General features: G+C 40.8%; 1 protein-coding gene across 1 annotated transcript in view; it reads left to right on the forward strand.

Annotated features, from left to right (window-relative positions):
* LOC113008504 (poliovirus receptor-like) overlaps positions 1 to 20,166 on the forward strand; it is a 77,467-nt gene extending 57,301 nt beyond the window's left edge. The window contains exons 5-8 of the mRNA XM_080290675.1: positions 15,521 to 15,675; positions 17,338 to 17,437; positions 18,414 to 18,525; positions 20,030 to 20,166. Coding sequence (XP_080146801.1) covers positions 15,521 to 15,675; positions 17,338 to 17,437; positions 18,414 to 18,525; positions 20,030 to 20,041 — 379 coding nt within the window. The 3' untranslated portion in view covers positions 20,042 to 20,166. The remainder of the gene's footprint in view (positions 1 to 15,520; positions 15,676 to 17,337; positions 17,438 to 18,413; positions 18,526 to 20,029) is intronic.
* Positions 20,167 to 26,009: the final 5,843 nt, after the last annotated feature.

Below are 26,009 nucleotides of genomic sequence, written 5' to 3' on the forward strand. Positions count from 1 at the left end.
ACCTGTGTGAACAGTCACTAGCAGTATCACCGCTGAGGTCTTCCCAGAACTCCCCTGTACATGAAAACTGTTCTGTCCACACCACTACTGGCAAAACGGTTTTGTCACGTGTGAAATTTTTGGACGATTCTGCTGAGCAGGAGTTTGATACAGCACAGAATATAGATGCTAACAGCCAAGAAACAGCTAACACAGAAGAAAGCTGTCAAAATGCTGACCAACACAGTGCTGCAAAACCCAAAACGGTTTTGTCACCTGTGAAATTTTTGGACGATTCTGCTGAGCAGGAGTTTGATACAGCACAGAATATAGATGCTAACAGCCAAGAAACAGCTAACACAGAAGAAAGCTGTCAAAATGCTGACCAACACAGTGCTGCAAAAGCAGAAAACAATCCAATTCCAGATCCCCAGCAGCAGAAATCCTGTGTTGAACATGAAGCCAGCATCCCACCGTTAACAAACGTAAGTCAAACGGAGTCATATAAAAAGATACAGCATCACAGATCTTCTGTAGACTGTGAGCCACCTGAAAAAACAGACTTTGAAAGATGGTTAGAGACATTAATTCAGGCTGTGCTTTCAAAGCTTGGTAAACTTTTAAAGTGCCCTCATTCTCACCAAAAACGTTTGTTGGATCTACTCTTGGACAAATTCAAGGGGATGGATTTGCATTTAGACCGAAAAGTGCAGAATTATTTTGACTGCATTGCTAATGCGATTTTCACTGATATTTGTGACAAATTACATAAATTGTCACTAATATCATTGAAAATGGGGAGGAGTGGGGAGGAGGATTCAATGAATTTAATGGAACAACCAATATTTAATATCATAACTACTTCAGTATTCCAAGAACACCTGTTGGCAGTAACAGTTACTGATAGACTGGAATCATATGAAAAGAAAGAAAGATGCAGATTTTCAGTGGAAATCTTTGTGGAAGGACTGATTTCCCAGGTTTCAAAAAAATCAGGCACAGTCTTCAGCATTGAAAGTGCTGAAGCTATCTCCAACCGGCTTACCATGAAAATCTGGACTGAAATCAGGGCCAGATACGACAAAATCCCACCAGAGAAGTTCAAGAAACTCAGCGAGAGGGTTTTCAAATCCCTCTGTAAAAGATGGAAGCATGCATCTTTGGTGACATTCTGGCAATTAAACTTCCAAGATCTTGATGAAGATATTGTTAAAACTTTCAAAAGAAAGATATTCACAGAACCAAGTTGCATATCTAAGTGCTTCTCATCGGTGCGGGCATTTTTTGGGAGGTGTAAGGGAAGAAACAAAGTTTCCACTTTATAGTGACATCGTGATATCAACAGCAAAATATTTTCTAAAACTCACTGGACACTTTAAATGAGCTAGTTTTACATTTAGATCAGATCAAGTCATTTTTGAAATCCCCAGGAATGGTCGCGGCAGATGGCCACCCCGCCCTGAGCCTGGTTCTGTCGAAGGTTTCTTCCTCTTAAAAGGGAGTTTTTCCTTCCCACTGTCGCCTCGTGCTTGCTCAGAGGGGTTTGTTCTTTTGGGGTTTTCTTTTTAATACTGTAAGTTGTTACCTTACAGTGTGAAGCACCTTGAAAACACCATTGTTTCCTTTGGTGCTATACAGATTGAAGTGACTTGCACTGATAACATAACTAAGCTGGGACTTTAATTTAACATCAATAAAATTATAAAAATATTACATCTTGATTTCTGCTTGTTTTCATTGTCTGTGACTTAATGAATACAAATGTGTAATTTAACAGATTCTTTCTTTATGTTAGTCTGACCGGTGATTCCACGTTGGCCTTAGGTGTTGGCGCGGATACGCTGCAGCCCCTGAGCCATTAATGGCCCAGCACACTACAGTAAAAACAAAACAACAGCCATCTGTCCAACTAGGAAAGGAAAATAATAAACTGCCTCCTTGGAGGCAACCTGACTCAAAACAGTTGCAGTCCAACTCAGACTGACTGCAATCACTCTCAGGCAGATTGATGAAGATCTGCAAATAACTGTTGTCTAATTTATAAACGCAGACAGATTGCCAACACGTCTGTTCACAATAGAGGACTGTACTTACATGGTTGCAAACTGGTTGTTATCTTGCTTATATGAAAACATTACTTTGGAGCAATGAAACTCAAACACATTCATTTTTAAAATGCTTCAAAATGAAATTTTGAAATATTTGGCTTTATGCTTTGAAAGTGCCGTTGTGAGTGGGAGTGTGAAATCCTTACTTGATGTGTTCCCTTTGCCTTTACTGTTTTCAGTTTTATCAGTTTTCAGTTTTATTTGTCATATGCAAGTTAGCACAGGGTCAACATTGCAATGAAATGTGTTTGACGAGCAGCAGTCACTCAGCAGCATGGTACAGTAGAAGAAAATATAATAAAATATAATAAAATAAAAAATAGAAAAATAGTAAAGAGCAAAATATTAGAGAGACGTGGTAAAAGAGAAAAGATGACTAAAAATATATATATATATATATATATATGTATCTATAAATATATGTACACTAGTGATTAAATAAGAAAATCTTGAAAAGAAATATGACGGGAGGTCAGATGGGATATTGCACAGGAATGAGCAGCAGAAAATTACAGTATTACTCAGACTTTTAATAGTCATATTGTCAGTTTTGGCCGACGGTCATGGGTCACTTCCACTAAAATAGCACGAGACTGGAGTAAAATGTACTTTATTAATGAGAACACATGGTGATACAGCAAAGAATCCAACCCTTCTGAAAAGCAAATGGCTTCCTGTTATACTCTACCTGATTCAGGTGAGCATCTGGAATAGACAAGTCTGGGGGTCAGCAAACCAAAGGGAAACAAAACCCTCCCCATAAGAAAACCACTACAATATAACCAACACAGACATATGAAGATTTGTAACAAGTCCTATAAATAACTCCATAACATATAAACTTCAGTATCTTCTATATACATTAAAACAGCGGTCCCCAACCTTTTTTGCGCCACGGACCGGTTTATGCCCGACAATATTTTCACGGACCGGCCTTTAAGGTGTCACAGATAAATACAACAAAATAAAACTAGTACCGATACCGGAAAAAAAGAAGATTTATTCATAACACACGTGAAAGACCCAGGAAAACAGAGTTAACGATAAAAACGATAACAAAATAACGATAAAAAACGATAAAAACTCTGAAAACCATACATTTCACACCCGAGCCTCATCTCTCGACCAAACGACGGTCCGTGGCCCGGCGGTTGGGGACCGCTGCATTAAAACACCTTAACCACACAGTTAGGTTTCAGCCCTCGCTGACTCAGAACAAAGTAAGACAATCAGAGTTCGATTGGTTTTTACTTGTGCAGGGGAAGCCTGGTCGGATTCTCAGAGTTGCAAGCTCTACACCCAAACTCAGACAACTCCAACTCCAGCCTCCACTCGCAGCCTTTTATTGAATGAAAACAGTTACACAACCGCCCATTGTAAACCCCATATGTTGTGTGGTAAAAGCTAAGGCACTGTGTGTGTGTGTGTGTGTGTGTGTGTGTGTGTGTGTGTGTGTGTGTGTGTGTGTGTGTGTGTGTGTGAGTGAGAGAGAGTGTATGTGTGTCTGTATACGTGACTTCCTGCTTACAAACGTTTTAACCGCATCTCTAGTCATAAAAGGGTCATCTCCCCTCAACCTCGTATATGGCTTAACCTCTCTAACAGTCCACCATTTACATGGTGAGCCCATAAAGGGCAGGAAGTGAACATTCCTTACCAAATAAGGAAACCAGAATCTTACATAGATTGTGCCTGCAGTTGAAAACTATAGCTAGTAACATCCCCAACATCCTACATGTGGGGGAGGAACAGAAAATATCTGAACATACAGTTCAAGACAAGGTCCAAGCACAATAATGACAACTTTTAACAAAATCACTCCAACACACTCCCCTAGCCTGGCACATTGGTTTTCTCCAGGAGCTCATAAGCAGGTGATTGAGCTGCTTTTACTCTTTACAAAGTGAGTACTGTTAACACTTCTCTTTTTACATATACAACTAATTTAGGTTACAGACAAATGATTAAATGTGAACAGCTCTAACACAGGTTCTTTTCCTGACACAGGTAGGATGGCCAGTCCCCCTGTCTCTTCACCTTTAACGAGTCACTTAAATAACAACCCAAAAAGCCTAATAAAGAATCACAATCAACCAGTGTGTGTTTTTCTTCATTACGGTTTTTAAATACAAATCAGTCAGTCAATTAATAAAAATACAAGTAAGGGTAATGGAACCCCTGGTCTCCATTACACACATAAATACCATAAAGACACTAAGTCGTAGAGCTCTGAACTCCTTGCTTCTATGATATTTACACTTCTTCTTGGCCTTCTCCTTCACTCTGAGTCACTCCAGGATAAACGCATCAGCTCAGACATACAATAATTAAAATATGTGTAGGTGACCGTTTGGCAGAAGACGATGTCGAGGCGGTACTGCAGTGACACGTCCGTGGCTATCGTCGGGGCGGTGTCCTGCATCAGAAGGAAGTCAATAGACTTCTTGGCTTTGTTGCTCATCATGGCGCTGTAGTCCGTGGGCGTGGCCTGCAAAAAGTGTAAATAAACCATCAGAGACCAAACACAAATATGCCTTCCAACCACTAGTTTAGACAACATCTTGCAAAGAGTGTGTATTTCAGAGTGCAGTTGTTTTTAAATTTGACAGAAACAGAAATAAAGACGGAAGAGAAGGACAACAGGGAAAGCAGAAGCACCGACACACTGAAATCTTTTAGGGTCAAGCTCCAGAACTAGCCACAAATCCTGCTGGAAAGAACCTAAAAATACTTAAAAATACTTGCAGAGATCGAATGGAGCCGTTAACTCAAAAGCCTGGTGTCAGGCATGTTCTTTAATAAATAAGAAACGAGCTGATATGTTACAGACCCCAGTCTTTACGTAAAGAAAAAGCTGACATTTAGAGCGGTCTCGCAGCAGATTTTAAAACAGTGACACTGATTTGTGGGGTTTTTGGGCACAAATTTGAACCTTTTTGTTTTATCCATGTCCTTGAACACAGCTCGTGACTTGGGCGCTTTCATATGTACCGATTCATTTAGGTTTGTGCACTGAGGCCAGATTTAGGTATTAAAAACGAGTCAGTCATAACACTTCTTACATTAGTTAAAAAGCTGAGCTTACACTAAACCAACATTTAAATTTCCCCTTGTGGGACTAATAAAGGTATATCATATCATATCATATCATATCATATCATTACTAAAGTATTGCTGCAACATTGTAAAGACAAAGATGACACACAGACCAGACATAAAACACTGAACACTTTTTAAAGACGAGTCATTTAAGAGTATTTTCTCATAGAATAAAGTCGGCTGATATGGTGAAGGAAAAATCTGCTCACGAATCCTCCAACTTCTTAAAAGTAAGGAGTGACCTGAGCTGGAAATCAACATGAGAGGGATGACTCAAGAAGAAGAAGAAGCAACAAGAAAAGAAAAACAGAGTTCAGAGTGTAGTTAAGATATCAAGCTGTATCCACAATGTGTGCCAAGAAACTAAGCTTGTCTGTTGTCATGCTAAAGAAATAAAAAATCTGGAATCAGAAAACAGCCAATAACTGCTGATCAACTCACCCACTCCTCTTCGTGCCAGTCCACGTGCAGTGACGACTGGCTGTTGTGACCGCTGTACTTTGCTCTCAGCGTATCCTTGTCATTGCGGAGCACTACTTGTTCAGACTCAGCGGAAGGAGAAGCTTTGGTTGCGATGTACTCGTACTGCGTTCAGGGCCTAAATAGCTGAAGCTAGCAGCTTGCAGCCGCACACTGCCACCAGCTGACGGGTCTGAAAGGAAGAGGGTATGAATGAAATATGAAGCGTCCCCACGTAACGTCAAACACTTTTAGTACCTTGTCAACCAGACTGGCGAGCGTCCACTCCAGTCCGCTGGCCGATTGGTCTTTGGCAGCTTGAGACAGCCTCTCTGCGTAATAGCTGACCTGAGTCTTCAGCGTGTTGACGTAGGCGATGATCTCTTTGGCTCGGACAGTGTCCTGGGGTATGTGGATGATGACTGAGCTGGAGAGGGCACTACTGCAGGGAACAAAGACACACCGACACATCTGTATCCGAGCTGGGACTGAGGACACTCACCAGCCACTTTATTAGGTACATGTGTTCAAAAGCTTGTGGCAGCAATTTAGTGCATTTAGTCAAATAAAGACAATAGAGTGGCCTGCAGGTGTATATTTTTGTAATGTTTCTGTCTTATGCCTGAAATATGCTTCAGCAGGAAATATACGCTGTAACTGGAAACAACAGCATGATGGACCGGTTTAGTGTTAAGAGGTGTTACATCTGAAGTTAGAACGTAAATTTCCTGCAGAAATCTAAATCAAGCTTCAGAGGTACTGTTCCAAAAATATAGGGAGGGACGTTACCCACCAGATGTAAAAACAAACACTGTCTGCATGCACATGCCTGCTCTCAATGAGCCTAATCGTGGCTTAGAAAAAACAACGAGGAGCCGACTTCGATAAATGCGATACCACTCGCTTCACAAATTCAGACCATCTGTGTACAGTGGCGTGTCTAGAAAATTTTTGTTGGGGGGGCCAGGTAGGGGCACAGATTTGGAGAAGGGTGGCAGATTTAATTGGCAGATAATGTTTTAAAAAAAAATTCTACCAACCCTTAACCATAATTCAATAATCCTATAAACCTAATAACCAAATGCACTTTTAACTCTTATTAGAATGAGATTTTAACCACTACGGTGCAAAGTTTTTAGATACTGCGTTGATAAAGTACAAGAGATACAATCAGTGCTTTGTCAGTGTTTACTCAGCAGTCAAGGACAGCAATATTTGCATAGTATTTTTACTGACATATAGTGCACATATGTTTTGGGCAAAAACATTTTTGAAAATTAAAATACGAACATTTGTAACAAACAATTGACAAATTAGCCAATGCCAATGCAAAACTTTATCTGCCTGTTAAAAAAAGAAGATAATCTTCTCACAAACTGGTGTTTGATTTTGAAACAGGAAAAAAGTGGGGAAACAACTGAAAAGACTAACATTTGAATGAAACCTGAAAGCAAGTAAATACTTTCTATGCTGCCTTATTGTAAACTTTGGTAATATTGATAAAGAACAACACTGGCTGATGATAAAATACAGTCAGCTGGCATGGTGACACTGCCAGTATTAACCTGCAGGGCTGGACTGGGACAAAAAAATTGGGCATTTTTACTACAGACCGACCCACCAGGTAGTAAAGCCATAAAGACTTTGACTGAAAACAAACCCTGTTGTGACAGTGATGTACAGTATTGTTGGTATATGTATGATTTCTATACATTTTACGTCAGATAAAAACTTTGGTTGTAAGATTTAGATAATTATTTAATAAAAACTAGGTATTTTAAATGAGAATAAGAAAGAAAAGTATTTCTTTGTGCCCACCTTTCCCTGTTAATGCCCTACCTGGCCCCCTGGCAAAACTTTGCTAGACCCGCCCCTGCACAGTTGCCAGCTGTCTGCTACATAAAAAAGGATCCTGGTGTTATTTGTCTCTCAGAAACAGTTCATAACTTCCCTTCAACTCATTCATGTCACCTAAAAGGTAAACCTGTTTCTCCATCACCTGTTCAGCTCTGATGGTTCAGTAAGGACATCTCCTGGTTTCATCTTCATGTTTCCCTCTCACCACATATCTAAACAGACATCATGACCAGCAGCTTTACAGCTGTGGCTCCAGCAAACATCAGCTGATACTAGAAATTAATATTAAATACATTCTAACAACAGCCGATCAAGCTTAAACGTGCTGCTGTTGTTTAGCGCAACATCTGCTGGTTTCCTCTTTCTGGCGCAAAGTGGGCGATAAACAAGAGAGAAAAGCCGATCAGCTGATCATTGATCAGTTTCATGATTGAAGTAGCAACAGGAGAGGGAGGGGGAGAGAATGAGAGAAGAGGCAGCTGTGCAGCATAAAGACAGAATAAATCCAGCTTTGTGTCTTTTTTCCATTCTAGCTAAAGTCCGGGACAAACTGCGTCTCTTCTCAGCTCAATACGAAACGTGTAATATTTTCTCTGAATGAGGGACCATTCCATTTTTTTAAGGAGCCGTTGGCAACTCTACTAACCTTATGAATAAAATAAAGTTCACTATCAGTAACATCATAGCACCCACCCAGCTGTATAAAAACTCCGTCAAACTGGCTAGAACGCAGTATGAGTTATTGCAACTGACAGTAAAAAGTCAGCAACATGAAAATAAACTCCACCTAAACTTGGTTTATATCTGACCCAGATAGACTGCAGGTCATAACTTCTTACCTGAAGTTCAGTTCACCTGACACTCGGACTGGTGGCTGCTTCGGGTCTCTCCTCCTGCCTCCCCTTCCCTCATCCACCTGTTGCCTCTGTGGAAGCCCCGTCATAGCCACCACCAAACAACGGAGTTATTTCTACACATCGACCTGCATCTGGCCAATCCACCACCTCTCATTGTTCATGCCATTACAAAAAAAATAAAAAAAATAAGTCACTGGGGATATGCCCGGTATGCCCGATGGCCAGTCCAGCTATGTTAACCTGCAACCAAATCTGCAGCCCCATACAGCAATGTTACGACTTAGATTATATCTTATAACGCATAACTCTTATGTTAGCTGCCCTCAGTAGCATACTGTCTGAAATATTCCACAGCTGCAATAATTCTTTAAGTGTTATTTTTTTCCTTGGTATTCTAATTTCACCGAAGTTTACTAAACTCAACAAACTTGATATTACTTACCGGGACATTTATTCTGTCCTCATTTTCTTTCACCGAAAAATTGTTTCCTGCAGTGACGTCTTTCGCGCTTGGCTCTCCTACCTTTGCTAACGTGATGCGCATAGCGCAGAAGCGATGCTGCATTCACTTACACTCGGATATCTGAGTGTCACCGTGAAAACATAATCGGACATTTGATATTTGATTGAATTTTATTGTTTTGCCTTTGGGGTGGCACCTGGGGTGGCCAGTCTGGTTTGGGGGGTGGCCTGTGCCCCCCCAGGCCACCCCGCTGGACACGCCATTGACCATAGCACAGTTGGATGTTGAGTAAAGTCAGTCATATGTTAAAAGAATGAGTGATGACTCATGGTGAGACATCGATCATATGTCTAAACTTCAAATATTTTTACTCCTTGAGTGTTGGTCACATTTTAGTGAAATACGCACATGATTATTATGTAATGGTTCCTCACTCAAACTGGGTCATATGTGACCAAAAGCGTAACATACTGACAATTTGTCACATAGCATAAAATATTACGCTTTGGGATGAGAACATGTTGGTTCACAACAATCACTACTGGTTTGAGACTCTTTTTCAGTTCTCAGTGGATTTTAATAGTCATTCATTTTTACAATAAAGCCAAGCAGAGCCAACAGAACTTATCACTTTGTTTCTGTACTTCAGCATTACACAAACGGATAATGATCCAGATGAGCTACTACATCACAGACACTCTCGTTAAGTAGATGTTATAATAAATCATGGTTGGTTCCTCACATAACAATGAATAAAACTGAAAGAAATGTTGTAGGCTACTCAAATGGAAAAGCCCACATAGTAAATAAAGTATCAAATTCAGTCATTTGGAAAGATTTCAGTGTCCCGTGACTATTGATGATAATGTTTTTGATGTTTTTTTTATACAGTCCCTTCATCCACTTGTTACTTATTTATTCAACATAAACAAAAATATGTACACTCCTAGCTTCACAGGCAATAATGACTGCTGCCATGCAGTTCTTAAAATGCTTTAATTCTAAGGTATTTGCTGTTACACAGTGGTAACTGTTACAGTTACCACTGGCTCTCAGCGAAGGCGGTCGCACTTTTCTCCTCTCCTCCTTACCCTTATCTTCCCTGCTTAGCCTCTATGTCCTTGTCTTGTCTCGTGTGCATTACTTTCCCTGGAACACTCTCTCACTGTCGTTCTCTAAAACCTAAAGAGAATTATGGATTTGATCAACTGGTCTCTGAATGCTATTGACACCCTTTTCTCAACGAGAAGTCTGGGCTCGGGAGAGCCCGAGTGCCCTGGAGGGACTTTCCCTGCCGGTTACACTATGGACAGGTGGCAGAACTGGAGGGTCATGTGCCTGGCGGGACTGTCGATCGAGGACGCTGAAGATATCTATCTATTCGGAACCGTGATAACAGGGTTCTTGCTGATCGGAGTTGGCTTAGTCCTGGTTTATCGGAGAAATAAGAGAGCGGAACCGGCTGTTCAAACCCCCCCAAGGCTGCCCGCTGGAATCGAAGCGATGGGACGAGGCGCGACCTCTCACAACGAACGTAATATGGTTAACACCTTGGAGACGCTTACAGCTGCTGTGAAGGCTCAAAATAACACCATTAAGCGTATGGGGGGATACATCAGGATCACTGCAGTTGTGAGGTCTCAGAATCAAAAGAATGACAACACCATGGAACAGAAGTTTGATACCATCATGGGGAGGCTCGCGGCTCTCCAACGGGAGATTGAGAGACCAGCGTCAGAGTGTTAAAGAGCAGCCTGAAAATTCTCCTGGGCTGCTCGCATGGAAATTTACAAAATAAATTTAAAAGTAATGTGAAGGTCACTTGCAACAGTTGTTGATTGTTTAACAATAATATACATATATGTGTATATATATATAAAAACACCCAGCACGCCCCTGCGGGCGGTTTATCCTTCAAGCTCGGGTCCTCTACCAGAGGCCTGGGAGCTTGAGGGTCCTGCGCAGTATCTTAGCTGTTCCCAGGACTGCGCTCTTCTGGACAGAGATCTCCGATGTTATTCCCGGGATCTGCTGGAGCCACTCGCCTAGCTTGGGAGTCACCGCACCTAGTGCTCCGATTACCACGGGGACCACCGTTACCTTCACCCTCCACATCTTCTCGAGCTCTTCTCTGAGCCCTTGGTATTTCTCCAGCTTCTCGTGTTCCTTCTTCCTGATATTGCTGTCATTCGGAACCGCTACATCGATCACTACGGCCGCCTTCTTCTGTTTGTCTACCACCACTATGTCCGGTTGGTTAGCCACCACCATTTTGTCCGTCTGTATCTGGAAGTCCCACAGGATCTTAGCTCGGTCATTCTCCACCACCCTTGGGGGCATCTCCCATTTTGACCTCGGGACTTCCAGGTTGTACTCAGCACAGATGTTCCTGTACACTATGCCGGCCACTTGGTTATGGCGTTCCATGTATGCCTTGCCTGCTAGCATCTTGCACCCTGCTGTTATGTGCTGGATTGTCTCTGGGGCATCTTTACACAGCCTGCACCTGGGGTCTTGCCTGGTGTGATAGACCCCAGCCTCTATGGATCTTGTGCTCAGAGCTTGTTCTTGTGCTGCCATGATTAGTGCCTCTGTGCTGTCTTTCAGTCCACCTTTGTCCAGCCACTGGTAGGATTTCTGGATATCAGCCACCTCCTCTATCTGCCGGTGGTACATACCGTGCAGGGGCCTGTCCTTCCATGATGGTTCCTCGTCTCCATCCTCTTTCTTGGGTTTCTGCTGCCTGAGGTATTCACTGAGCACTCGGTCAGTTGGGGCCATCTTCCCAATGTATTCTTGGATGTTCCTTGTCTCATCCTGGACTGTGGTGCTGACACTCACCAGTCCCCGGCCCCCTTCCTTCCGCTTAGCGTACAGCCTCAGGGTGCTGGACTTGGGGTGAAACCCTCCATGCATGGTAAGGAGCTTTCTTGTCTTTATGTCAGTGGCTTCTATCTCCTCCTTTGGCCAGCCTATTACCCCAGCAGGGTACCTGATCACGGGCAGGGCGTACGTGTTGATGGCCCGGATCTTGTTCTTACCATTCAGCTGACTCCTCAGGACTTGCCTGACCCTCTGCAGGTACTTGGTGGTTGCAGCTTTTCTAGCGGCCTCTTCATGGTTCCCATTCGCCTGTGGGATCCCCAGGTACTTGTAACTGTCCTCTATGTCTGCAATGTTGCCTTCTGGTAGTTCAATCCCCTCAGTTCTGACTACCTTCCCTCTCTTTGATACCATTCGACTACACTTCTCCAGTCCGAATGACATTCCAATGTCATTGCTGTATAGCCTGGTAGTGTGGATCAGTGAATCGATGTCTCGTTCACTCTTGGCATACAGCTTGATGTCATCCATGTACAGGAGGTGGCTGACAACTGCTCCGTTCCGTAGTCGGTATCCGTAGCCAGTCTTGTTAATGATATATATATATATATATTAAAACATAAGTAGGTTGAGTTTAGTATAATAAAATTGTAACAGGCCAGTTATAACCTGTCTCGAAGCATATGTACTGTTGTATGGAGACCTGAACACTACTTGCCTTTGTTGTGGTGTTACAATGGTTGTCTGGGAACTCTAGAGAAGGATTATGTAAACCTGTTTCAGCTCAGCAGACAGAAACTGAAAAGACTCCTGAGAGATAATCTGAGTTCCTCTCAGATCCAAAAAACAAAAGGTGATAATGTTGGTGACCCATATGGATGGCGCCGTTGGAGAGATGTGAGATTAGACTAGACTTGTAGTCAAGACCGCCTAATCCGAGACCAAGACAAGACCAAGATCAGAGGGTATCGAGACCAAGACAAGACCAAGACCAAGTTGAGACGAGACCGAGACGAGACGAGACCAAGACCAAGACCGAGACAAAGAAAGTCTTTAAACTGCAGCCAGATGCTATTCTATATACAGTACATATGCAGGACACCTTAAACTAGTTTTTTAATTAAGCAGCAAGGCAGAACAAAGTCAGGCCTGTATCAAGACACAGGGACTAAACCCCAATTCAACCAGACCCAGAACTGATCCAGTATTAAAACAGGACTACAACAGTAACCAAGACAGAACCAGAATAAGAACTAGATGATAGTAGCACTAAAAATAATCATAGACCTGCACTACACTTATTTTTTAATTCTACCAAAGTACAATATTTAGATTGAGAAAAGTTTATATAATTATTTAGCCTTGTTGTGCAAACAAGCCTGCAAAACTTAATAAATATAGAATTTGAAAAGTAACAAATGGTATCCAAAAAGAAACACTAGGTACTAGATACATGTTCTGATTAGTTTTGGCAAAGAACCATTTGACTAACATGTGTGTCTCACCTGCTCTTGTTCCATCTCTCTCCCTCTCTGTTCCTCTCTCTCCCTCTCTGTTCCATCTCTCTCCCTCTCTGTTCCTCTCTCTCTCCCTCTTTGTGCTGACAATCAAGCCAAACACCAACATCATCAAATATACAGTTGAAATCAGATATTTAAACACTCTTCAGATAAAAACACAAGCACTTTTTTAAATTGTAACATCAAATCAGACTAAATGTTTATTTTTTTTAGATTGATAAATATAAAAACATATTTGTTAACTTTAAGAGTAAAGAGAGAAACTATCTGTATTTCTTTATTGCAAATGGCACCAAATTGTATTCAAAATTGAGCCACACTTATGCAGCTCCACAGTTCTTTTCCTGGTGTTTTGGTTGACATCTCTTGATTTTCCCATGTCACAGAAACAGGCTCTGTGTTTTGCCTTATATGCATCCACAGGTGTGCCAGGTGTGTGGAGTTTTCTTATTAATTAACAATAAAGTTAGTGTATATGTGCTCCTACATTTGATGAAAGTGATTAAAATAGACAGCTCCCTCTTTTTATTCTGACATTTAACTAATTCAAAAGATATTTCAATATTTATTTATCTAAAACAAAAGTTTACTCTAAATTGATGTTTAAGGGTAAAAAAAAAGTTTTTATGTTTTCTCCATAAAGTGTATGTAAATATCTGGTTTCAACTGTGAATATACTGCTGTGTATTGAAATTCCTCTTGTTTTGCATAGATATACTGAACAACATCCAAAGCATAATATATAAAATAACATCTACCTGAGTTTTTTCTTTGAAAGAAGCCTCTAATGTCCATTGTTGTGTACATCAGTACACAATTGAAACCGATTTAGAGAGTTTGTTTAGCCGTGGAGGGTAAAAACTGAAAATATGAAATGTAAGCTAAGACTCTAAAAAATCAGCATTGCTGTTCGGCTTTTTATTTATCCATTTGTTGATTCACTCGAAGAGCAAGTAACGCAACCAAGTGATCAGTTTGATATCAATCTTTTGTGATACACCGTCATATTTACATTATTAGTTCAGTACGAATGATTTTCTTTGGTACCTGGTCAAACTTAAGCTCTCCTCTGTCTGCAGCAAACTCGCAGGCAGCAGCTTCTCCCCCCTCGCTCACATGGGTGCTGAGCTCAGTCGCCTAGTGCCTGAGCTCGGATCATACCAAAATTAGGGGGAATTTACGACGGTGCGCTCTGTGCTTCGTGTGTTGTTTTTGTTTTATACAGTTGTCAGTCAGGCATCTAAGACCCCATGCTTCTGAAAAAATGACCCGGGCTTAAGCCCAGTAAGCCACCCCCCCGCTCCGCTGATGGTTGACTCCAAATCCCCCGAACACTATGTCGATTTGAGAAGGCAAGACCGAAACAGCGAGACCAAGACCGAGACCAAGACAAAAGTCCGTCGAGACCAAGACGAGATCAAGACCACGTAAAAGTGGTCTCGAGACCAAGACCGGTCTCGAGACATCCAACTCTAGATTAGACTAATAATAAGCAGTCATCCAGTCATACTTGTTCTTTAGAGTAGGTTATAGGATGTATTAACAGTTCATATTTAAATGAAATGAAATGAAATAATGGGTCCTAAAATGATACAGTGTGACTCAGCAGTCCTTCTTGGCTTCTCTGTCTGTAGTTCACTGCTTATCCATTAGATTCTGTCAGTCTGCCCCAGGGCAGCTGTGGCTACAACTGTAGCTTGCCTCCACCAGTGTGTGAATATGTGAGAGTGAATGAATAGTGGTATTGTACAGCGCTTTGAGGTTCTCAAAAAGCGCTATTATTATAGATGTGAGGAATTCCTGGCAAATGCAGTGTTTATGCATTTAAACAGTTAAGTGGTGTTTTATCTTAAGTGGCTCTTAAGATGCATTAATTCATTCTGAGCCTCTTGAGAGAGCAACCCCATTCTGCTCATGTTAGTAATGTAAATTAACAGTGGATTGAGAAGTTTTATCATCTGGCGTCAGAATTTGCTGCTGTTTACAGTAGATGTGTCCTGTTAAATCCTCATATCAATGCTCCACAAAAGATGATAAAAAACATCAAAATCTTGTGAGTTACAAATTGACGTACAGGATGCTAAACAGGGAGTTAGCTGGGCCGCTCTCCAGAGTAGTGTGGTTTGAAATCTTACTAAAATTAAGCTTGTTTTCACACAAAAATAATTGAACATGTTAAGTGGGATGTATTTTTGTATTTAGGTGAAAATTTAAAAAAATACAAAATCTTGTTGTGGGCAAGAAAAGATCTATTGCAAAGAGCTGATAACCAAAATGTGTTTGACTTTTAGCACAACTCACACTTTTCTGCTCTTTCTGTACATTTCATGTTGAGTCTCATTCATGTTTTTCCAGATCTGGCCAGTCATTGCTGCAGTCTGCTGTCAAAGTAGATGGTGCAAAGCTACAACTGCTGAGCTTGACCTCTGATCTAAATGGCCTCTATCAGTGTGAAGCATCTAACACATATGGAAGTAAACACGGTCAGCTTTATGTGCATGTGGCATCAGGTGAGGTCAGCTTGGATATCTGTTTCTGATTTTTGGATTTGTGCTTTTGTGGCTGTTGTGTCATTCTGATATTACTCTGTTTTCTTTTCTGTGCACTTCTATGAGGAAAATAATTAGAAACTTGAACATCTAAGCTAAAAGTGAAATGATGGACTCTACCTATGTATGTATTCCACTAATCTTTAGTAAGAAGCTATCTTAAAGAAGTGCTTCCTTTAATCTGTAGCATCATCCTCTGTTATACCAACCATCTGCATGTCCTCCTTCACTACATCCGTGCACCACCTCTGTGGTCTTCTGCTTTTCCTCCTACCTGACAGCTCCATCTTCAGCATCCTTTGTCCAGTATGTCCACTATTCCTGCTCTGCACATGTCCAAACTATCTCAGCCTTGCCTCTCTTTGTCTGCACGCCACTTAATCTGAGCTGCAACTCTGATGTACTCATTTCAAATCACCCGTGACGCTCGTCTCCACACACTCGAACCTCCCTCCCTGCACTCTCTGCTTCATCTCTCTTGTGCACTGTCTGTTGCTTTGGATGGTTGACCCCAGATATTTAAAAGAATTTACCTTCTGTATCTCTGCTCCCTGCATATTCACTGTTACTCTGCATTCACGCACATGTTCTGCTGACTTAAGTTCTTTTCACAATAATCCGATGCACTTCCAGATTCACTAGCTGTTCTTGGTCTCCAGCTTCACACTCAGCTCAACTATAAACCTTTTTCTTTTGCCACCTCTCTCTTTGCTGAATTTCATTGTACAGAGAAATGCTTTTCTTTGTACAATAAACATTTTGAATCTTGAACCCAGAGCCTGTCTTAATTCCACCCTGAATTCTGCACATTTTTTCCTTCTTCAGCTTCCACCGTGTGATCCTTGTCTCTGTTTTCACTCACTTTCTCTACTTGACCTCCAGAGTCATCCAACAGACTACCATGCAATGCTTGGTAGTCAGTGTGTGTGAATGTGAGAGTGAATGAATAGTGGAATTGTAAAAGCGCTTTGGGTTCCTTGAAAAGCGCTATATAAATGCAATCCATTATTATTATTATTATTATTATTATTATCATTATTCCTAGCTGTGCTCCTCCCTGACACTACTTTACAGTCTCCTACATAAAATATAATCCCCCTGTGTGGATCTTCCCCCACTCATAGGTCAGCCTGTGTTCCTCTGGCTTCCAAAAATAAGTGTTCAACACCTTTTCACTGAATCCAGAATCATCTGTCCTCCAATTTTCTCCTTTACTCTCTCTTTACATTGTATTAAACTGCTCTCTTCGTTTGCATATAGTCCCTATATTTAAAGTCTCACCTTCATACCCCTATCTTTGCTTCTCTCTTGCTGACTTCAAATACCCCTACCCCTTGCCACTTTTGCCACTTCTTTTATGGTTTGGCCATCAGTATCACAGTTTCTACCAGCATCCTGTTGGCCAAAAGTCATTGTAAACCCTCATTATAAACACAGCCACCCACTGATCCAGTGTGGAAATCTCATTCTTTGTGAGCCACGTGCTTGACTTCTGTTGGGTGGATTATGTTTCCTTATTGTCTCAGTCTTATGAATTAAGTTTGTAATAAAAAATGAAATGTCATAAAAGTGGGAAAGAACAATCTTCTCATTCTCATGTTCTTCATTATTGTGTCCCTGTAGGAGCATGCCCTGCTGCTTGGGTCTTATTTGGTGTTTTGCTTTTCCTGAATGTTGTTGGTGCTGCAGCATGGTACTTTTATAAACGTGGATGTTTTCAAAGGTACTTCATATATTAACTTGCATGTATCTAATATCTAGAATAATATGTAGTACTTCTCATTTTAAAGCTTATGTACCTCTAGAGACCTCTACAGGCTGCCATTAGGAATCAGGATGAAATCCTTGAACACATTGTCAGGCCCTACGCTGGTTTCGTTGATCCTGGTTTCCTCCTCTTGTACAATAATTCCTGACCTTAATAGGCGAGAATATGCAGGCAGATGAAAGAATTGGTACTAATCACCCAAACCTCTTTGATTTTCAGGGTAGCGTTGAATTCAGCCCTCTGTAGGTAGATCATTTTCATTTCTATTAAACAATGTGGCATCCATTTGTTCCTTACACATTATCCAGTCCATATCAGTATAGATATCCAGATGATTTTTTTTTCCAGTATTACAAGGGGCCAAGTCACATTTTTGTTACATTCTGTAAAAAGGAAAGTGCACTAGTTACTTTGGTGCAATAGAAATACAAAACGTTCTCTCCACCTGTCCAGCACATTCTCCTCATTGTCTAGGTTACCAGACTGTAGTTAGCTCAGAGGCTGTAGTTGCTATTCTTAGTAGGGGAAACTGTCATGTGTGATACCCTCAGTGGTCCTGAAGAAGCGGTCTTTGGTCCAATAAGAATGCAATTGTGTTAGTCTACCCCAATTGAACCGCATCCTACATGGTGTTTCCTGGCTTTATAAAAGTGAATCCCTGGACAAATATATTGTAACTGAAGACAGATGCAGTAAAAAGACTCACTGCCTGCAAAGTATTCGGCAAAGTATTCAGACTTTATTTATGATTGAAGGTAATACAGAAGTTTTGTTCAAATCCTTCAGTTGCAGCTGAGTCTGCAATTAAATTGTACCTTTATTGTTTTATTTCAAATCTACTGTTCTAGTGTACAGAGGCTAAATTTTAAAAGTTGATTTAATGTCCACAAATTTGCAGCCTCTGTGAATACTGTGTCACTATTTTGTACAGTAGGAGGTCTTTAAACCAACATGGTGGCAAGCAGCATGACACAAAACTTCACCAGAGTGTGAGAAACGAAGATCACGGACCAGAGGAAGAAGACCTACAGAGAGATCAAGAGGTCAGTAACAGTTAATTTGTTCATATACTTTATAGCTCACTTTTGTTTCTCCTACAGTTAAATAGGTCTCTGAAAAAAGTACATTAATTATTTATTTTAATGTTAACTACTGTTGTGCAGTTTACTGGAGACACAATTATAGTTTTAGTTGTGTACAAGGCATTTTATTACATCTATCTTACTTGAAAGAGCTGAGCTACAAGAAAAAAAAAACATTTTATTAATGTGTGTGTTAAGTGTTATAGAAGTTTAAATGTTCTTTGTTAAATGATTAAACTGAAAACATGGTTTGATAGAAATAAGTTATCATTAAATTTGGAAAAAACGACATTTATGTTATTTGGAAATTATAAAAAAGATGCCAAAGCAAAGTTATTAGTAAATAATGTCGAATTAGAGCAAGCTTCAGATACAAAATTTCTGGGTGTGATAATAGATAACAAAATTTGCTGGAAACCTCATATAAAGTATGTACAAGCTAAGCTGTCAAGAAGTGTCTCCATACTGAGTAAAGTTAAATATTTTTTGCCTTCCAAATCACTCCGGGTACTTTACTGTTCACTTATATTGCCATATTTGGAATACTGTGCGGAAATTTGGGGAAACACATATAAAACTTCACTTCAACCAATATGTAAAATTAAAAAAAAAGCAATCAGGATAATTAGTAAAGCTGGATATAGAGACCATACTAACACCATGTTTTTGAAATTAAAAATATTGAAGTTTATGGATCTTATAAAATACAAAACGGCAAAAATTATGTATAAAGCTAGATACAATATGTTACCAAGAAATATACAGAGGATGTTCTATGACAGAGAAGGAGACTATGAACTAAGGGGTAAATTGAATCTGAAGATTCTTAAAGCACGGTCAAATATTAAAACCTTTTGCGTAACTATTTATGGAGTAAAACTGTGGAATAGCTTTACTGCAGAATTACAGCAATGCTCAGGAATTGGCAAGTTCATAAAGACACTTCGAAAATTACTCTTGGAAGGATATGATATTGAAAAAGACAATCACCCATTGTATGTATAAATATGTCAACTCGTATTTAAATTATAAATATCGTGCCAGCCTTGTTGATATAAGTTTTCTTGTGTATTGTGTGGAATATGTGATGAGGAGAATTAGGTAAATATGTGGGATTAATAAGATGTTGAGCAGGGGTAGGAGTTAATAAGTATGTGCATACTTCTTCCTACTCCTTTTCAGACCAAACAACTGTTATCTCATGTTAGACGAATGTGTTTTATTTTATTATATTTTTCTTGTTTGTCTGTACAAATACGTGTGTGTGTGTATATCTACACATATATTCATATTCGTAAATGAAAATACATGTAGATGAGTATATATTGGTTTTTTTGTTTGTTTTATTATGTCTGAAATAAATAAAGATACAAATACAAATACAAATCTGCAGACACTGAAAGTATTTGCATTTTCAGTTGAAATTAAATACAGGTCTAAACAAATGCTCCGTATGATCCCTCAGGAATCTCTCTGACAGCAAAGATGAACATTATTTGGACTGAAGGCTCCACCAACATGTCATTTTAAAGTCAGCTGGTAAATAAACAGATGAAGAACAGATGCCCCTGCCTGAACAGGACACCATACGTGACACATGAACCTGCAACAGGGTCTGGACCACAGACAGATTAACTTAAAAGCACAGGGATATGAGACAAACACAGGAACATGACCGCAGAAACAAAGGGTAACAAAACAGGGAAACTAGACACAAAAGGAAACTCATATAACTTAACAGCCCAGAGGTAGAAAAAATAAAGGCAGTTGTTAAAGAAAACAAAAGTCACGACTAAAAATCTCTTAAATCCAAAGGAATGAATCACAAGACCATAATAAATTCAAAACTTGGTTGAAGACCCACCATGACACATGCATGTTTTAAGATTGGATTATATGAAAGTCAAACTCAATTCAATTCAGTTCAATTCAATTTTGTTTATAGAGCATACACAGAGCTTGACTTTAGTCTCTTAGTCTTGAGTTTATCTGTATTTCTAGTTCAAGGTGTCTTGTTTGATATTAGGTTTGTCTTTGTGTCATTTGTGTCTTGTCCTCTGCGTCTCGCTGTGAAGTCAGTCTTGACTCCATGTTTATTTGCCTATCTGTTTCCTCAGTCATGTCTCTCGCTCTCTCTCTCTCTTCACATCTCTGTGTCCGTGTCTCAGCATTTGTGTGTTCCTGTTTACTTTGGTAGTCATCATCTCATGTGCCTCGTGTTCTGCTTTACTTCCCCCATCTCACCATGTCTATGTTTCTCTAGCTGTGTTCCCATGTTCCCTGTGTCCACTTCTCCTAACCACCCTCCTGTGTATATATTGCGTCCGTCTCCCCTTGTCCTTGTTCCGTTATGTTCCAATCGTGATCCTGTTAGTTAGACAGTTTGTATTTAGCTTCCTTTTCATTAAAAGGCTCTCCTTTGGCTGAAACTCCTCTGTTTTGCCTCCATGTCTGCAATCCTGGGCCCTCTTTCACCACAGCAGCAAAACAGAGAGCTGCAGTCTTTTGGAAGATTGAAACAAAAAACACAGGTTTCGGGAACCACTGTCAACAGCTACCACAGGATGGCAGTAATGTTAAGGATGGATTCAGACAGGTGGGGAGCTTTATAGTAACACTGTTCAAGATGAAAGGAGAAAAAATGTTTTACTTTGGTAGGTTTTCATTTATGTTTATTTTTAGACTTGACAAGCCTGCCTTTCTTGTCCTGTATGCCATGTGTTAAATTACAGTGATGTGAAATGATTCATGGTTAATGATAGAAATACAGTGAAATACTTAAATTAAATTACTTAAATTATTTGTTACTTGATTTTATCTAATTGTTGTTTTTTTCCCCACTTGCTTGGTACAACCTTACCCGTAAGGATACAATATCACATCACTCAGACTTTCACATTTTGTCTTTTTTGCACATTATGCATTTGAAAAGCACCATGACAGTATACAGCCAATGTAAGATAAGATAAGATAAGACCACCAACAGAAGTTACAGAGCGTGAGCAGAATATTATATATACACACACACACACACATATATAAATACAGAGACATATATAAATAAAATATACGAAGGGGATAAATAGAATAAATAGGAATAAAAATAAAAATACAAGTGAATTGCACATTTAAAGTATTGAGGTCTATTGCACCATTGACTATTAACAAAAGTATTGCACAGTGAAGTGAAGAGGCACTACAGCTTAGTTGTTCCCCCCTCCTTTGTCCTCCTGTTTCCCCTCCCTCTCCTCTCCCCTCCAGAGAGGAGTTAAACAGTCTGATGGCGTGTGGGACAAAGGAATTTTTAAGTTTGTTGGTTCTTGTCTTTTGTGTTCTTGTCAATGTGTGAATCAGAATCAGAATCAGAATACTTTATTGATCCCTGGGGGAAATTATTTTTTGTTACAGTGCTCCATTTTAAACCAACATTAAGACAAGACAGACAATACGCTAACTAAGAATAGTACAATATATACATATATATACATACATACATACATAAGTCACTTATAAATAAATATTTGGAAAAGAAACATGTGTAGTTGTAGCAGCAAACAGTGTGTTAAGTGGATGCGTTGTACAGGGAGATGGCCACAGGCAGGAATGATTTCCTGTGTTGTTCAGTGGTGCTTTTCGGTAATCTCAGTCTCTCACTGAACGAGCTCCTGTGACTGACCAACATGTCATGGAGTGGGTGGGAGGTGTTATCCAACATTGTCTTTATCTTGGACAGCATCCGCCTCTCCGACACCACCTTGAGGGAGTCCAGCTCCATCCCCACAACATTGCTGGCCTTACGGATCAGTTTATTAAGTCTGTTGGCATCTGCGACCCTCAGCCTGCTCCCCCAGCATGCAACAGCATAGAGGATCGCACTGGCCACAACAGACTCATAGAAAATCCTCAGCATTTTCTGGCAGATGTTGAAGGACCTCAGTCGCCTCAAAAAATAGAGACGACTCTGGCCCTTCCTGTAAAGTGCTGTGGTGTTTTTAGCCCAGTCCAGTTTATTGTCAATGTGTACTCCAAGGTATTTATAGTCCTCCACAATGTCAACACTGACCCCCTGGATTGAAACAGGGGTCAAGTGTTTCCTGGTCTTCCTGAAGTCCACGATCAGTTCCTTGGTCTTTGCCACGTTGAGCTGCAGATGATTCTGCTCACACCACGTGACAAAGGAGTCGACCACAGCCCGGTACTCTGTCTCATCATCCCTGCTGATGCATCCAACCACCGCAGAGTCATCAGAAAACTTCTGAAGATGGCAGGTCTCTGTGCAGTGGCTGAAGTCTGTGGTGTAGAGGGTGAAGAGGAAGGGGGAGAGGACAGTCCCCTGTGGTGCCCCTGTGTTGCTAATCACCTTGTCAGACACACACTGTGGGAGACGTACATATTGTGGTCTTCCTGTCAGGTAATCAACAATCCAGGACACCAGAGAAGCATCCACCTGCATCGCTGCTAACTTATCACCCAGGAGGGTCGGCCTGATGGTGTTGAAAGCACTGGAAAAGTCAAAAAACATGACCCTCACAGTGCTCGCCGGCTGGTCCAGATGGGTGTAGACACGATTGAGCAGGTAGATGATGGCGTCCTCTGTTCCGAGACGAGGCTGATAAGCGAACTGAAGGGGATCCAGATGTGGTCTTACTATGGGTCGCAGCTGGTCCAGGATGAGCCTTTCCAGGGTCTTCATGATGTGGGAGGTCAGTGCCACGGGCCTGTAATCCTGGGGGCCACTGGGACGAGGCGTCTTTGGTACAGGGACGAGGCATGATGTCTTCCACATCACCGGGACCCTCTGCAGACTCAGACTCAGCATAAACAGTTTATGAAAGACTCCACACAGCTGGGGGGCACAGGCCTTGAGGACAAGGGGACTCACTCCGTCTGGTCCAGCAGACTTGCCTGAGTGAAGTCTCCTCATTTGCATGTCAACCTGGTATTGAGTGAAGGTGATGGGTGGGGGAGGGGTGTCAGGAATCTCACAGGAGGCAACATGTGAAGAGAGAGGCTGGCACAGTGGTGTGGCTCTGGATTCCAGGCTGACTGCAGGTGAGGTTGTGGGGGTGGGAGAAGACACTGTGGTGTCGAATCTATTGAAAAACAGATTCAACTCGTCGGCTCTATTCTCACCTCCCTCAGCTGTTGCAGTTGCAGCTGGTCTGTCTGTCTGTGCTGATTGGAGCTCAGTTGTTCTGTCTGTTCTATTTTCCTCCTGATAATGTAAGCTGTTAAGTTACAGAGGATTTGAAAGCACAGTGATTATATAGGGAACATGAACACAGTGTACAGTCGAGTCTTAATAGCTTACTTACAACTGGGCTCGTCAGGCACTTTTTTTGGCTGCAGTGGTTATTTTTATATTTACATGTTTCCATCTCCCGTTTCTGCTCGGTAGCACCTAGTACTTTTCGGCTTATGTTTTCCTCCCTCCCTCACGCTCACAAACACACAGCGGGAGGGGCGGTCCCACACGTTCTCCCTGCAGCAAGGACTACACCGCCCATGAGGCTACAGTCTTAAAGGGCCATGCCTGTAATCATTTTTCGTATTGTCCATAAAATGTTTCCTTCGCAGGGTAATTATAAACCTTTTTGCTTCCTAGAATTAGTTTTGTTTTTTGGCAGCAACAAAGCGCAAAATCCAGTCAGCCTCTGAACCCGCCTCCCTCCTCCTTTCGTTATTTCATGATTTGGTTTGGTTCAGGTGCCAGCACGCTTGGCTCAGCAAAGTGGAAAGAGGGTAGGATGGCCCATTAACAAGAAAAGAGAAATTAAACTCATAACGTCCACATAGAAGCCACTGCTCGACTTTCCTAGCAGTAGATAGCTTACTTATTTACTTCCTTCCTTCAGAAAAGTTAATGTCTATTTTATTTTTATATCAAATAATGTTAAAACTGAAAACATTATAATGTAAAAAATGGCTTGCACATCTCAATCTTGCACAAAATCAAAAAATCTGTTTGTCTAAGTAGAATATTTATCCATGTCTGCACAGTGTTATATTTTTAGGACTGGCATGGTTTGCAATATTAAAGCAGTCTGGCCCAAAGTGATATTTTTGTTCATGAGGTTGCACCCAAGGCAGTGGCTTCTGAAAGCTGAAGGCTCTGCTTCCCATAATACCTTTAAATATCCTATGAACCACAAGTAAACCAGCAGTCTGAGAGCAAAATGCTTTACTGGGTTGGTACAGACCTATGAGGTCTTTGAGACAAGACTGGGCCTGATTATTCAAGACCTTGTATATGAGGAGAAGGATTTTAAATATGATTGTGGATTTAACAGGGAACCAATGAAGAGAAGCCAGTATGGGAGAAATATGCTCTCTTTTTCTAGTCACTGTCAGTACTCTGCAGCATGTTGAATCAACTGAAGGCTTTTCAGGTAGTTTTTAGGATCACATTTGGATACTTTGGATAAATTTGATACACAGACCAAAGTGTCATAACTCAGCATGTGATCATGAGGTTGGGAACTGACTTCTGTCACAAAAACAGGAAATACGTGATAATTATAAGTCTTATGAGACAGAACTTCAGTCTCTCACGTGCTGTGAGGAGAGAGAGATTTTTACTGTAATTCCACTGGTTGAGTTGGCTAACTAAACTTTTTATAAGCTTCATTGTGTCTTTGTAGGTGATCTGAAACTATAGATCTGCACTATCAGTACAATTGCTAAAAATCTTTTGTATTCTAAAGGGAAACTGTCCACAGTATTGCACTCCTATCCATATACTGGGGGAAACATTTTCAGAAATTCTTCCGAAATCCTGTTTCCATATTATTACATTTAGATTTCTGTTTGCTTCCATCCAATCATTTGCTACCACTTATCCATTTGAGCTGCAGTTTTAGACATGCCCAGATCTTCCTCATCCCAGCGACTTATTTAACCTTTTTCAATCATATAAAGCCATCTGAGTGATGTAAACTTGCCAGCATGTCCTGGACCTGCCTCGGGGACCGCATACATGTGGGACATGTGCCGGAGGCATCCTGATCAAATTAAGTTGCACATGCTTTTCATATGTTCTGTGATAATATTGTTGTGCTGATCACTTGTTTTGTATTAAGCTAATCTGTCATGGGTACGCCCTAAAAACGGGCTCAATATAAGTCAGCATCTGTACCACCAGTATTATCAAATACTACTTATATTTTTTTCCCACAGCTCCTATTGTGTTTTGTTCCTGTTTTCAAGAGCCCCAGGCAGGGACCTGTATGAGATTCAGAAACTGGGTTGTTTTTAGTATCATGTTGAGCTCTGAGAAATGGTTAGAGGAACTTGTTATTACATTCTCACTTCTCACAAAATGCTGTGACTGATATGCAGTGTTGGGAAGGTTACTTTTAAAATGTATTCCATTACAGATTACAGAATACAGAATACATGCCCCAAAATGTATTCTGTAACGTATTCCGTTACGTTACTCAATGACA

This window comes from Astatotilapia calliptera, chromosome 16 (assembly GCF_964374335.1).
Source record: "Astatotilapia calliptera chromosome 16, fAstCal68.1, whole genome shotgun sequence".
Lineage (NCBI taxonomy): Eukaryota > Metazoa > Chordata > Actinopteri > Cichliformes > Cichlidae > Astatotilapia > Astatotilapia calliptera.